General features: G+C 43.1%; 1 protein-coding gene across 1 annotated transcript in view; it reads right to left on the reverse strand.

Moving 5' to 3' along the window:
- LOC127657223 (ALK tyrosine kinase receptor) overlaps positions 1 to 14,121 on the reverse strand; it is a 751,733-nt gene that overhangs the window by 32,906 nt on the left and 704,706 nt on the right. The window contains exons 12-14 of the mRNA XM_052145921.1: positions 9,552 to 9,717; positions 6,852 to 6,999; positions 6,574 to 6,684 (exon numbers count right to left, since the gene is read on the reverse strand). Coding sequence (XP_052001881.1) covers positions 6,574 to 6,684; positions 6,852 to 6,999; positions 9,552 to 9,717 — 425 coding nt within the window. The remainder of the gene's footprint in view (positions 1 to 6,573; positions 6,685 to 6,851; positions 7,000 to 9,551; positions 9,718 to 14,121) is intronic.

Below are 14,121 nucleotides of genomic sequence, written 5' to 3' on the forward strand. Positions count from 1 at the left end.
GGAGTTTCTTAGACAAGTTTAATACAATTTAATGTAGGAAGTCAGACTTATTTATCGATATACACTCACCTAAAGGATTATTAGGAACACCATACTAATACTGTGTTTGACCCCCTTTCGCCTTCAGAACTGCCTTAATTCTACATGGCATTGATTCAACAAGGTGCTGAAAGCATTCTTTAGAAATGTTGGCCCATATTGATAGGATAGCATCTTGCAGTTGATGAAGATTTGTGGGATGCACATCCAGGGCACGAAGCTCCCGTTCCACCACATCCCAAAGATGCTCTATTGGGTTGAGATCTGGTGACTGTGGGGGCCATTTTAGTACAGTGAACTCATTGTCATGTTCAAGAAACCAATTTGAAATGATTCAAGCTTTGTGACATGGTGCATTATCCTGCTGGAAGTAGCCATCAGAGGATGGGTACATGGTGGCCATAAAGGGATGGACATGGTCAGAAACAATGCTCAGGTAGGCCATGGCATTTAAACGATGCCCAATTGGCACTAAGGGGCCTAAAGTGTGCCAAGAAAACATCCCCCACACCATTACACCACCAGCCTGCACAGTGGTAACACGGCATGATGGATCCATGTTCTCATTCTGTTTATGCCAAATTCTGACTCTACCATCTGAATGTCTCAACAGAAATCGAGACTCATCAGACCAGGCAACATTTTTCCAGTCTTCAACTGTCCAATTTTGGTGAGCTCTTGCAAATTGTAGCCTCTTTTTCCTATTTGTAGTGGAGATGAGTGGTACCCGGTGGGGTCTTCTGCTGTTGTAGCCCATCCGCCTCAAGGTTGTGCGTGTTGTGGCTTCACAAATGCTTTGCTGCATACCTCGGTTGTAACGAGTGGTTATTTCAGGCAAAGTTGCTCTTCTATCAGCTTGAATCAGTCGGCCCATTCTCCTCTGACCTCTAGCATCAACAAGGCATTTTCGCCCACAGGACTGCCACATACTGGATGTTTTTCCCTTTTCGCACCATTCTTTGTAAACCCTAGAAATGGTTGTGGGTGAAAATCCCAGTAACTGAGCAGATTGTGAAATACTCAGACCGGCCCGTCTGGCACCAACAACCATGCCACGCTCAAAATTGCTTAAATCACCTTTCTTTCATATTCTGATATTCAGTTTGGAGTTCAGGAGATTGTCTTGACCAGGACCACACCCCTAAATGCATTGAAGCAACTGCCATGTGATTGGTTGATTAGATAATTGCATTAATGAGAAATTGAACAGGTGTTCCTAATAATCCTTTAGGTGAGTATAATTTAATAAAAGTGAATGTTTTATTACTTTCTTTGTATATACCCTCAGGTGCAGACATATTTCTGTGATGTCACACACCTGTATCTTGGAAAACCTACAATTCTTGCACAAGTTTCCAAGTTATAATTCCATCTTCAAATGGCATTCCATTGCACTTTTCCTACTATGAAGATGGAAAATCCAACTTTACGATTTGGAAGGAATGCAGCATTATAAGGTATACATAAGGTATACCTTATAAACAACCCTTAAAAACTAATAACTGCTTTCAACCGCTCTTTTGAACACCATGTTTATTGTTTAAACCAGCCACCAAATTGCATGCAAAGGAATTTAAGATATCAAAGGCAGTGAAGGCTTGCCCTTATGCTTCTTTTCTGAATCCACATTTGAATAACTTTAACAGGTAAAGGTTGAGAACCGGCTGAACAGTAAACATGAATGAGATCTTAGTTTGTGGGCAATGGAGTCATGAGACAACGAAGCAGGTTCAAGGTCAGTACTTTAATTTGCACCTTGATGCATACACATGACGGTAACCGTCGTTATAAACGTAAAGATAATCAAAACGTAGCACACTCTCAGACACTCTGGCTGTTGTGCTTTCTGGACACTCTCTCTGCCCACTGATGCTCTGGTGTTCCGTTTGTTCTCCCTCCGCATCACTATAACGAGAGACAGGTGTTAGGGATTATTGTGAACCAGGTGACAAGGCTTACTGCTCTCTCTCTCTTCCGCAGACCGACACATGACCACACCCCCATGTCACATGTCCCCACCACTGACTCAAGCCGGGGCAACATCCGGCCTGCCTATTCCCCTGCCATTTCTGGAGAGAGAGAGTCAGCCACAACCATCTGTGCCCCCGGTCTGTGGACCACCTTGATCTTAAAGGGCTGGAGAGCCAGATACCAATGAGTGATCCGCGATAGTGTCCTTCATGGGTTGGAGCCACTGCAGAGGAGCGTGATCGTAACAGAGGGTGAAGGCCCACCCCAGCAGGTAGTATCGGAGGGCAGCCCACTTAGTCGCAAGACACCCCTTCTCGATGGTACTATATTTTGTCTCCCTGAAGAAGAGCTTGCAACTAATAAATAGCACTGGCTAAACCCCCCCCCCCCACCCACCCACCCCCCACCTCCTGCGAGAGCACTGCACCCAGCCCCCTGTCATATACATAAGTCTGCAAAATAAAAGGGAGAGAGAAGTCAGGTGCATGTAAAAGCAGCCCCCCACACAGTGCAGACTTTACATTAAGAAAGGCCTGTTGGCATGCCTCTGTCCACTGGATCGGATCGGGAGCCCCCTTTTTAGTAAGGTCAGTCAACGGGCTGGTGACATCAGAAAAACTAGTCACAAACCTTCGGTAGTAGCCAGCCAGCCCCAAAAACTGTCTTACCCCTTTTTTGGTCTTGGGCGCCAGGTAGGCTGCGATTGCTGCGGTTTTGTCAACCTCTGGATGCACCTGCCCGTGACCCAAGTGGAACCCCAGATGACCCTCCACCCGCCTTATTGCATACTTCTTTGGGTAGGCCGTGAGTCCCGCCTGTCTCAGCGCTCTCAGGACAACCCTCAGGTATTGCATATGCCGCCGCCAGTCATTACTATAAATTATTATGTCATCTAGATATGTGGCAGCATATGCCGTGTTCGGTCTTAGGATCTTGTCCATAAGGCGCTGAAACGTGGCCGGGGCTCCAAACAAACCGAACAAATTGGTATAATCAGAAAGGTGTGAAAAAAAGCTGCCTCACTGGCATGAAAGGAATAACCCTTTGTTAAGTCCAGGGTCAAGTAAAATTGAGCCGTGCCCAACCGATCGAGTAAATCATCAATTCGCGGCATTGGATAAGCTGCAAATTTGGCAAATTCGAGTTCACATTCCGGTAGTCAACACAGAAATGGACCGAGCCGTAGCTCTTCGGTACGAGAACTACCGGGCTGGCCCAATTGCTGTGCGACTCTTGTATTATGCCCCTTTCTACCATTGCCTCTTATTCTTCCTGAACAATTTTTTTCTTGTGTTCAGGAAAACGATAGTGGTGGCTACGAACCACCACACCCAGGGTGGTCTTGATATGGTGCTCTATGAGGTTCAAGCGACCGGAAGGGTGAAAACACGTCTGCGAATTCCGCTTGCAACCCGGCAATATCTGTAAGCAGTGATATTGAGAGGTGGTCTCCGCAAGGGAAAATTGTAGAATACCTTCGGCCCGAGCTCCAGCCTCTCTGGAACTACCGTCACCAGGGCTACAGATACCGCCTCCCTCCATAGTTTGAGGAGGTTGACGTGGTAGGTTTGACATGCCCCTCCCCTATTTGTTCGCCTAACCTCATAACCGAGATCTCGTCTTGCCGTGTGACCTCAAAGGGTCCTTGCCACTTGGCGAGTAATTTGGAGCTCGAGGTGGGCAGTAACACAATCACTTTATCTCCCTGTGCAAATTCCCGTAGCCGACTGCCCCTGTCGTACAGTCGGTGTTGACGTTCTTGCGCTTGGAGCAAATTCTCCTGTGTTACCTGCCCCAAAGTTTGGAGCTTTGATCTAAGGTCAAATACGTATTGAATTAGATTTTTACTATCGTTTTTACTATCATTTGACCAACCCGTCGGTTTGCCGGTGGTAAACACTGGTCTGAATTGACTTAATGCCTAATAATTCATATCGTTTGTGAAGTGTATGTGACATAAATGTTGTGCCTTGATCAGTGAGGATTTCTTTCGGAATCCCCACTTGGGAGATCATTTTGAAGAGTGGCCCGACGAGATCCATGCCAATTCTCTCGAAGGGGATCTCGATCAATGGCAGCCGGTGCAATGGTGCTTTTGGGGTGGCCGGTGGATTCACCCACTGACATTCACGGCACGTTGCACATCACTTGCGAACGTCCACGTGAATGCCAGTCCAGAAGAAATGGGCCATTATATGGTTCAAAGCCTTTTCGTGACCTAATTGGCCAACGATTGGATTATAGTGAGCCGCCTGGAAGAGTGTTTCCCGACAGCACTTCAGTACTAACAGTTGAGTTGTAGTCTCTTTGGTTTGAGTATCCTGCGTCACTCAATACAACCACTTTTTAATAATAGAAAAGTACAGGTATGTATGTGCAACACCAGGCTGGAGCTGTTGACCATCAATTACTTTCATCATTACTTTCAATTGGTTCCCAGAATTAGTGGATGGGTGAGGTGGGAATTAACCGCAGCCTCAAATCTATGCCTTTTTCCCCTGAATCGTATCTCAATGGTAACCACTTGTGAACATAACCATGCACACACCTCACCCTCACCAGTTTATGTTTATCCAATACCCCACCTTGCACAAATCGTTGGTGGATCGAGGATGGTGGAGAGGAGGTCTGTATCCATCAAAGCTTGATGTGTATCCCCCTTTACTGTTATCAGTATACAATACACCCCTGCCTGATCGGGGGCAGCCTGTGGAGCGTCAGGGATCCGAACCAGTGTCCCCAACTCCATTACTGGACACTGCACCTGTCTGTGTCCGGTTTCCCTCAGCTCCAGCAAACTGGCCCAGGTCTTCCTTCGACACTCATTGGGGTGGTGTCGCCAGCCTTGGGGGGATAGCGTAGAGATAAAAAAGGGGGGGGGGGAGGGGCAGACAAAGGGAAGGGGACCGGGGGCGGGCCTCCCCACCTACAAGGATCCGGAACTGGGCGGGAGTGAGGAAAACGGGGGGAAGGGGATGGAACATAAGGCACAGGGTGTGGAGAGAGAGAAGAGAGATAGAGAGATAAGAGAGAGAAGAGACTGCTTCACTGGCTCCTGGTAACACCACCATGTAGTCCTCAGCCAGCTGGATGGCTCCATCCAATGATGCCGGGCGGTGGCACTGGACCCACTCGGACATGCCTCCAGTACCACCAGATCGACCACTTCTACAATGTCACGGGTTCCCCCCACCAGCAACCATTTCTGGCAGGCGTCACGGAGCTGCTGAGCAAAAGCAAACGTGCAGCCTTCCTTCCCAAAGCTTAACAAGCGGAAGAGCTGTCGACTCTGCTGCGGGATCTGACCGACCCATTGCTGGATGGCCTTCTTCAGGTGATTGTAATCCAGGAGGCTGGCGGCGGGGAGTTGTTGTGCCACCAGTTGTGCCTCCCTGGAGAGCAGGGGCAGCATGCGGGCCACCCACTGACCGGGAGACCACCTCCAAATCTCTGCGGTTTTCTCCAAGAGGTCGAGATAGGCCTCCAGATCATTGTTTGGCCCCATTTTCGTGAGAGCCACCAGTGGGACGGGCTCCGAGGAGCTCTGGCGTTCCATTTGGTCTCCCTCCGCATCACTATAATGAGAGACAGGTGTTAGGGTATAGGTTAGGTGTATAATTTGTGAACCAGGTGATGAGGCTTAATGCTCTCTCTCTCCCGCAGACCGACACATGACTACTCCCCCCATGCCACAATAAAGGTTCAATGAGAAACTTGTCTTAAAACAAACATAAACAAACAGAAACATTTGCAACTCGGGCGCTTGCATCTCTCTCTCTCTCTCTTGACCGTGTCTCCGGCTGCCCTTTATCTCACTCTCCCGCTGATCTGCTTATTCAGCGCCGGCCTCCAGATTCAGGCCGGGTGCATCTCTCCTCCTTCCCGGGTTACGGTACAACTGTAACAGTATAAGGATGTGCAAGGAGGAGGCAGGAACCGGCTGAACAGTAAACATAAAGTTTTAATGAGAAGCTCAACTTAAAACAAACTTAAACAAACACAGACACACATGAACGTGGCCGCGTGCATCTCTCTCTCTCTCTCTCTCTTGAACCGCCATGTCCAGCTGCCCTTTATCTCGCTCTCCTGCTGATCAGCTGATTCAGCGCCGGCTGTGCTCCATCATGTCCTGGCCATGCCCTCCTCCTCATTACAGTGACATAATGTAATTTAGACTTTAGAGTGGGGTAATCTGCTGTAAAGTTTGCACTGGTGTGTACATGGCAGAATGATGTACCAAAAGCACATCATAGAGCAAAAGAGATGCTTGTGAGCCCATTTCTGAATTATGAAATGACAAAAGGGAAATCCTACTGTCTTGTTGACTTCAGGAACATGCACAAATGAAGGCCATCCAAGACTGGCAATTTGGCTATTGGTGATTGAGTTGTGTTGCTCCTTTCCTGTACTCTGACTTTTATTTAGTTAATTTGCCAATTAAAAGTATAGTCATTTGAATCTCAAGTCTATCATTGTCCTGAAAACCAGCACCATTCATAGACATTTCTAAGCCCTCGGTCACATACGTACAAACCATATGCCTTACAATATCTCAAGCATCACCTTGAAGACATACGTGGCCCCTCCTCCTCCACCACCCCCTCCCTTGAGTTGGGTTTTGTTAATGGAGGGTCCTTGCTGTTCTCTGCAGATCCTGTCCATAGTAGGCACCGTCTATGAAAGATCATTCCAGCAAAATATGTCATTCATCTGCTCCACTTTATATTCTGCAAAGTTTTTTTTAGCCACAGAATTAAAGTGTAATTACACCATTGCATACTTTGGTAGATACTAACCATATTCCTCTTACATCATTGAAACAACAACACAGGTGTACTCACATTAGGGCAAGAGTCATCTCCCTCCTGTCCTATTAGAACATACAGCAGCTCATTCTTCTGTAACAGGAAGTCTCCAGTGATGTAGACCCCATGAGACTTGGGAACAGTCAGGACACTGCGTCCACCAGCTGCCCCATAGGCAGTGATCCTGAACCCAACAGAAATAAAAAAGTAGTCATTTAGTAGGTGCTTTTATCCATAGCATCTTGAATAACTGAGGTTTAGTGCCTTACTTAAAGACACAATGGTGATGGTTCATTGCTTGCTTCTTGCAGGGATTGAACAGGAGCCTTCCAGTTACCATTTAGCCAACTTTAACAACTACACAATCATAGTACATGGTTCAACATGAAGCTCTGTTCCAAAGCCTGGTGAGCTACCTTGCTATCTACAGCCTACGTAGGCAGCTGCCTTTTGAGGCAGCATCCTAACTAAGATGGAACCTCAATTGACAGATTTGAAACATTCTACATTGGCAGCACATTTTTCATGCAAATAGTGCAACCCTGATAAAAAAAAAAAGACCACCATAACCAGCATGCAATTCCCATGCTGGTCTGAGCTGGTTTATGCTGGTTTGGTGCTGGTCTAGCTGGTGGACCAGTTTAGCTAAAAACCTAGCTGGTGAAGTTGGTTAACCAGCATGGTCTTTATGGTAAAGCTGGTTAAGCAAGTTAAGAAGCCTTGTGTGGAGCCAAGCACACCAGCATCCCATGTTGAAAGACCAGCACACAAAACATAACATAAAACAGTTACCAGCAATGCTGGTCATTTTTGGCATGTAAGTTAGCATGTTGCTAGGCTAATGGCACACTAGTCTAATAAGCAAAATATCTAACACAAACATTTGTATATGGTAAAATATTTTATAATCTACTATATTTATTATCATTTTACAGTTTACAAATAAACTCTATATTTCTAAGAGTATTTACATTTCTCTCAGTCCTGTCCGCCATCTTGACTGATTTTTATTTTTCCCACTTAGCTCATGATAATGCATTTGGAGATTGATACTGAGATTAATTATCTCTGAAGGATATATGCAATGTTGCCTAGTAATTTAACCAAAACAAGGTATCTTAGAATGCAATACTCCTACCTTTTCAAACAGCCGTCACATCAGGAAAAGTTCTCGAAATGAGGGGGCAACCACACCTCCCCCTGCCTGACTAACATGGTATATGTTCTCTACTGGCTTTGCTAATTGAATGTCATTATCAGTCTTGGTACTACCCTCAGCAATTCAACTGATGACTTTGAAAATGTGTTTTCTCATTCCTCTTGCACCATAGACAACAATTACCTGAATAACCTGACAGTGCTTGATTGCAGGCTGCAACTGTGCCAAAGAAGAATATTTCCCCATTTAATCATCAAAAAAGTTCTTGCTAACCTAATGAGGTAGAATGGGGGAGCACCTCATGGATTCATTTTTTGAGGGGTACCAGTGGCTGTCCCACCTCAATTGATGTTCTAGCCTAGATAAGGCATAGGCCAAACTATAGGGGGAAAATGTAAATAACTAAACACTGTTTAACAACGTAATAATTCTGAACATAGCTGCTACATAATTGCTAACTACAAGATGTGTTTGTCTAGTAGTATAGATTTTTTCATAGTCTACAAATTAAAATTTCAATCTAATATAAAAAGGTGATTTAACATTTTGATTCGGTGTGATCATTTATATAAAAAAACATGCTTAAAAAAATATCTTATTAAAATTATGCTTATTAAAATAAAACATCACACCACCGCAATGAGGATTTTTTTCCTACCAATGGAGCAATTCAAGCTTAAATTGCTACCTCCATGTTTTTGCGAGTCTCAGTCAGCAGAGGGCAGCTCCAGCTGTACAGGAAACACGCAGCTGTACAGACAGCTGGACGAAGTGGGTGCCTCGAGACATTTTTTTAAAGTTTCAAACTACATTTAACTTGACACCACATCCTAAAAACACAGCATTAATGGCTAGAGATGCTAAACACTAGAGAGATTTGATGCAACCACAGTGAGAAAGCATTCATTTCAATTATTAATTAATCACTGTGGAATGTAGGACAATGATAGGCCTATGTTCAATGATATGAAAATAAACTAAAGCTGTCTAGTCAATGCTTTACTCGTCTGCCAAAATAATGTAATGTCTTTGAATTATCTGATATTATTATATTAAAATGATATTATTACTAGTGAATATTATTTTAATTTATTATATTTTATATTCAAATTTTGATATATGCAAGTAATTGCGATTAATTTAATTAATTAATTGGAATATCATGCAATTAACAATTGACAGCCCTTATTATAAACCTAGCAAAATGTAATCTGAACTTGAACATTGTATAGAATACAGCAGCTTTGATATTTTGATAATAACTCCTATTGTGCTCCACGAGGGAATACATTCATATGTATTTGGAGTGACTTGAGGCTTTACTGATGATGACAACATTTTCAGTTTAAAGCAAATGATCTGTGGAATGTGCAACTCGACTGGCCTGACCAAATTTGAAATAGGTAACAAAAACTTCATACCACTTACAATAATTTACTGAAATTTGTGCAAGTGGCATTCAAAATCCACTTGGCTCAAAAATCTAAGGGGACATGTGGGCATGATGGTACTGTCCAGGAGGATAATTTGGTTTGTGGTTGTCAGGGCATTATATAAGTGTGTGTTGGTGTGTGCACCTGTATTTCCTTGTCTCTGGGACCCGCCACATCTGGATGCCCTTGAATGGTCCTTTAGTCCCCACAGTGACATTGACATTGGTGTTTCGGTAGGAGTTACTGCACTGAGATGGAGTGGGACCGTCTTGTCCTGTGGCTCCGCAGGTATGGAATATCCACTTGACAGCTGCAAACACACACAAATGCACACAGAAACATAAATGTTAGCACCAATGCAGTCTCACATAGTAGGCGTTTGATTTGTGGCATGAAGTCTGGTTGTCATTGCACCATTTGAGGCCAAAAGCACCCACATAGACAGGAAGACAATTTTACCAAAATATAGACCATTTGACCAAAATTTAAAGCAACCAACCAGAGTTTGTTTTATGAGACATTTATGGGCACAGTTATCTGAAAGGATTATACCACACAAATAAATTCAATACAAATTTCAAAAATGGCGCAGCAGAGTCTGCAAGACTGTGGTGAAAATTTCTGCGCATCGAGAAGTAATAAATAATGATTATTTCACAGACATAAAAAAGTGGAATATACAGTTCAGCTTGTGGATGTACATTTTATTGTCTAATCAACAGAAAAAAAATTTGTTTTTAAATAACAATAATAATTAAATAAGTGTATCTTTAAAAGATTTGATGCCACTAAACTTGAAAGCTTTGTCAAATCAGATCTTAGTACAGTACTTCCTCAGAAGCCTTCATTATATGAACCCAGTTTCTCGTTAATATGACTTTGTTTCCAGACAGACTGATAAAATATACTGTACCCTTACTCACATAAATTTTGTAAAGCCAACCAATCAGACTGGAACTGCCAATTTGATCCAGTCTTTGCCATTTATGCAATAAACATCAGAAGGTCAGTGAACGGACTGTGGGAGGTTGGAGGTATTGTAAGGGGGTGTGGAAGACTGCCCCGTTCTCAAATCACTTTCACTTCCACACATTATTATTAGGGCACGAGCACTGAAAGTGCGAAGCCCTATTGTTCTTCTAAGGATTAATTCTTCTTTTCAAGGTTTTCAGTAATTTTGGGGTACATAACATGCGAGAAAACTCTTGAAAGTTTGCAAACGCATCAGAGTCGCTGGCCATTAGGGCGTGTCAGAATTACATGGGCATGTTTGGGGTGCTAGCTAGCACATCCCTTTTAAGTTACAGTCACCAAACTTTGTACACATATAGATCTCATCAAGCCAGACAACTTTCGTGCTGACAGTCATAGGCTTTGCCCAAAAGGAAGTTGGCAATTTTGAAAAATGTATGTTGAGGAATTTGAAATACTCCTCCCAAGGATTTATTGTTACAGGTACCAAATGTGGGCAACATCATGCCAAGATATTGACGATGCTAAATTGCAAAGGGATTTTAGATACATCGAATGGTGTTGCAATGGCAAAGGTATTGTGGGTCATGGTTGTTGCGCCACCAAATGACGGAAGGAAGTGTGTCACTTTTAACAGATGTTGAAAAATCCCTATTATTATAGCCTGAATAGGTTGGTTTCACGTGACGTCACGCTGCTGCATCGCGAGAGCGCGCAATTCAGATGGAGGGCAGGAAGTGAAATAGCTGAGGACCTGCCGTCTGGCAAAATGCCAATGTTTTGTGTAGTTTACGGCTGCTCCAATCATTCTAATCGAGAAAAGGGAAAGGGTTTTTATAGAGTACCGAAGATTGTCACTCATAAAGGTGAGAAATGTAAAAAGCTCACAGAACAACACCGTAAAAAGTGGATTTTTAACGTACGTCTGCGGTCGGGAGGAGCAGAGTCTGTTAATGCCCGTGTCTGCAGCGACCACATCATTATTTGTTATTTGGTTATTTGCTGTGTCTTGTCTAATCTTTCGGAGTCTATTGTCCCATTGGAGTAAGGAGGAGGGAGGGATAGGGATAATAATCAGTCAGTCCAGTACCTGAGCCCTCACACATGTAGTGTCCAATACCTGATCCCTGCTTCTTGGCTCTGATGATGATAAGTAAGAGGACATGGAGTAGTAGTACCTGAGCCCCGACACATATCAGTCTGTTAATATGTTTTCAACAAGTGTAATACTTTTATCCACTAGTCCAATTGTACTGGCTATATGTATTATATGTAATGAAATGGATTCTAATCTGTTATTGCACACCATATTCTTGTTATTATAACAATTGTTGAAAAATCTAATCTTGTAAATAAACCACCATGTATAATTCTGTCTTCTCAATGGCATTTAATCTTTTCATTTAAATTATACAACAGCCAGAACTCACAAAGACCACACTCATAACAATAGTCTAAATGTAATCTTGTCTCATATAACCGTATTGATATAACAGCAATATCACACAGCCCACTTTCAAGAGTGCCTGGATCCTTTCATTACATTACACATGTGAGTTTGTAACTTGCTGTCCCAGTATTTCTGGAAGTATACCGTTTCTAAAAAAGCACTCAACTTTAGGGATAACATCATCCCAAAGTTCAAGATCGGGCAAAATCCTTTCAACAAAAATGTCATTGTGGTTCCACACAACAAAATCACAGTACTCAGCGTCTACAATGTGAAGCTGTCCCTGAACTTGGTAGTAGTAGTCATGAGTCCGGTCCAGCATGACATTATCCCCATCATTGATGAGGCAGAAGCCCTTTTCCCCAGCACACAAGCGCAGATTTGCTTCATCTTGGTGAGAGTGTGGACACTAAAATCACAGAGAGAAGGACACGTGAACAATAGATTAACAAATATATTTTCTGCCTTTTTGCTCAGTTTAGGACTTGAGACACGACTCAGACTCGAGATTTAGGGACTTTACTACAACAGAGACTGTAATATTACCTTAATCTCGCAGATGCCAGTTCCGTGACAGTCACAAGCAACAATCCCATCAGGGGAGGACCCCATGTATGGCCACTTGGGGTTCAGCCAGAGACCACTGTCCATACAGGAGAAGCCTGCATGCTCCCGACCCATCAGCTTCTCATAAAATCCTCTGGCTTGTGCTTCATGTTTGCATCCATAACTGTACACAGTACACATGCAAAACATGAAAAGGAAATGATTACTTAGTATTGGATGTGTAGAGCCAGTTCAGTGATTTAAATGCCATTACCCTAACCCCTATAATTAGATCTACTCCTGCATAACCATAGTCTTATAACCCTATAACTAATAACTAACGCGCACCAAAGCAATGTGTTACTATACATTTCATTTAATATTCCACCAGTAATATACATTTACTTAATAGACAAGCTTCTTTTTTAACCAAATTATACCCTCTGTTGTCAGTGTTTCTTTTTCTGGACATAAACACTGTTTACACGCGGCCTTACATCTGCCTTACCCTAATTCAAACCCTAAATACCTTGTAGCGGCTGTGGTGAACCTATATGCTTCTGGGTAGCATATGGCCTTGATCAAGCTCTTGGATGGTTGCTGGGGGTTGGTCTTAATAGCTTGTTTCAGCTTGGAAACAGTTATGTGTCCAGCTCTTTGCCTAAACCAAATCCTGCTTGCACTCTGACTTCGAGGGCTGACTTCGAGTTGCCCTCTCTACAGCCTGGACCTGTGACATGATGAGCTCTTCTAGCTGGAATACCTGGCATAGCTCTCCAAGCTCTTTGGGGGGTAGCTGCAGAGTCTCTGGTGTTCTGTATTCAAGAACAGTTTTAGGAAGCATACTAGATTTGGGGATGAATTCTTTGTAGTAAGGCTCCCTAGCCATCAGTGCTGCACTCCTTGGACAGTTTTTGCTTAAAGTCTCAAAAAACTAGCATATGTTTCTGACCCTCTCTTCACTCTTGGGCATGAAAGTGATTTCCCAACCTGGTTTTCAGTTGTCCTGCCATCAATAGAACGGTCAAGCTTTTTTTTTTTTGGCTTTAGCAGAGGAGAAGTCGATCAGAGCTACTGGAGCAGCAGGAATCTGAAAATAAGTTAACACAAAGAAGATCATTAAGTCCACATTTCTGTGGTCCATAACCATAACATATCTATATGCAGTATAAATCTGGCGTTTATCCTATGGCTGTGAGCAAAACAGGTAAGGCTATCATCACAGGATTGAGATGCCAAACTGTGTTTATGTGGGTCTTTGCTGTCTTAGCTTCTCTTTGTCCAACAGGGAAATTGTGACTGACCACATTGTCACAAGCTACACATATTAAGGCAGAATATAGAATAGAAATAATTTAAAAATCCCCAACATTAGGTATGATGGGATATAATGAAAATCCCCTAAAAGAAGATGAAATGTAGACGAAGACAAGCAATCTGCCTGATGAAGTAACCAGAGCAAAGACGTAACCAAAGGGGCACAATATAAACATTAATTTAACATCATAATTTAGCCTACAGTTACACAGTGTCCAAAAAATACAGTGTCACCTTACATTTTTTACATGTGATGGCATCAGCCACTTGCACTGCTCTGTTGTGCAGGAAGCTGTATCTCGCATCTTTACCCCAACTTCAATGGAAAAAAGAACTGCCCCTACATGAGAACATGATTCTGATAGTCTGTGAATAGAATACAATATGATTATTTTTATTTATTTTTACCTCAAATGCAATCTACACCAG

Source organism: Xyrauchen texanus, chromosome 16 (assembly GCF_025860055.1).
Source record: "Xyrauchen texanus isolate HMW12.3.18 chromosome 16, RBS_HiC_50CHRs, whole genome shotgun sequence".
NCBI classification, from domain to species: Eukaryota; Metazoa; Chordata; class Actinopteri; order Cypriniformes; family Catostomidae; genus Xyrauchen; species Xyrauchen texanus.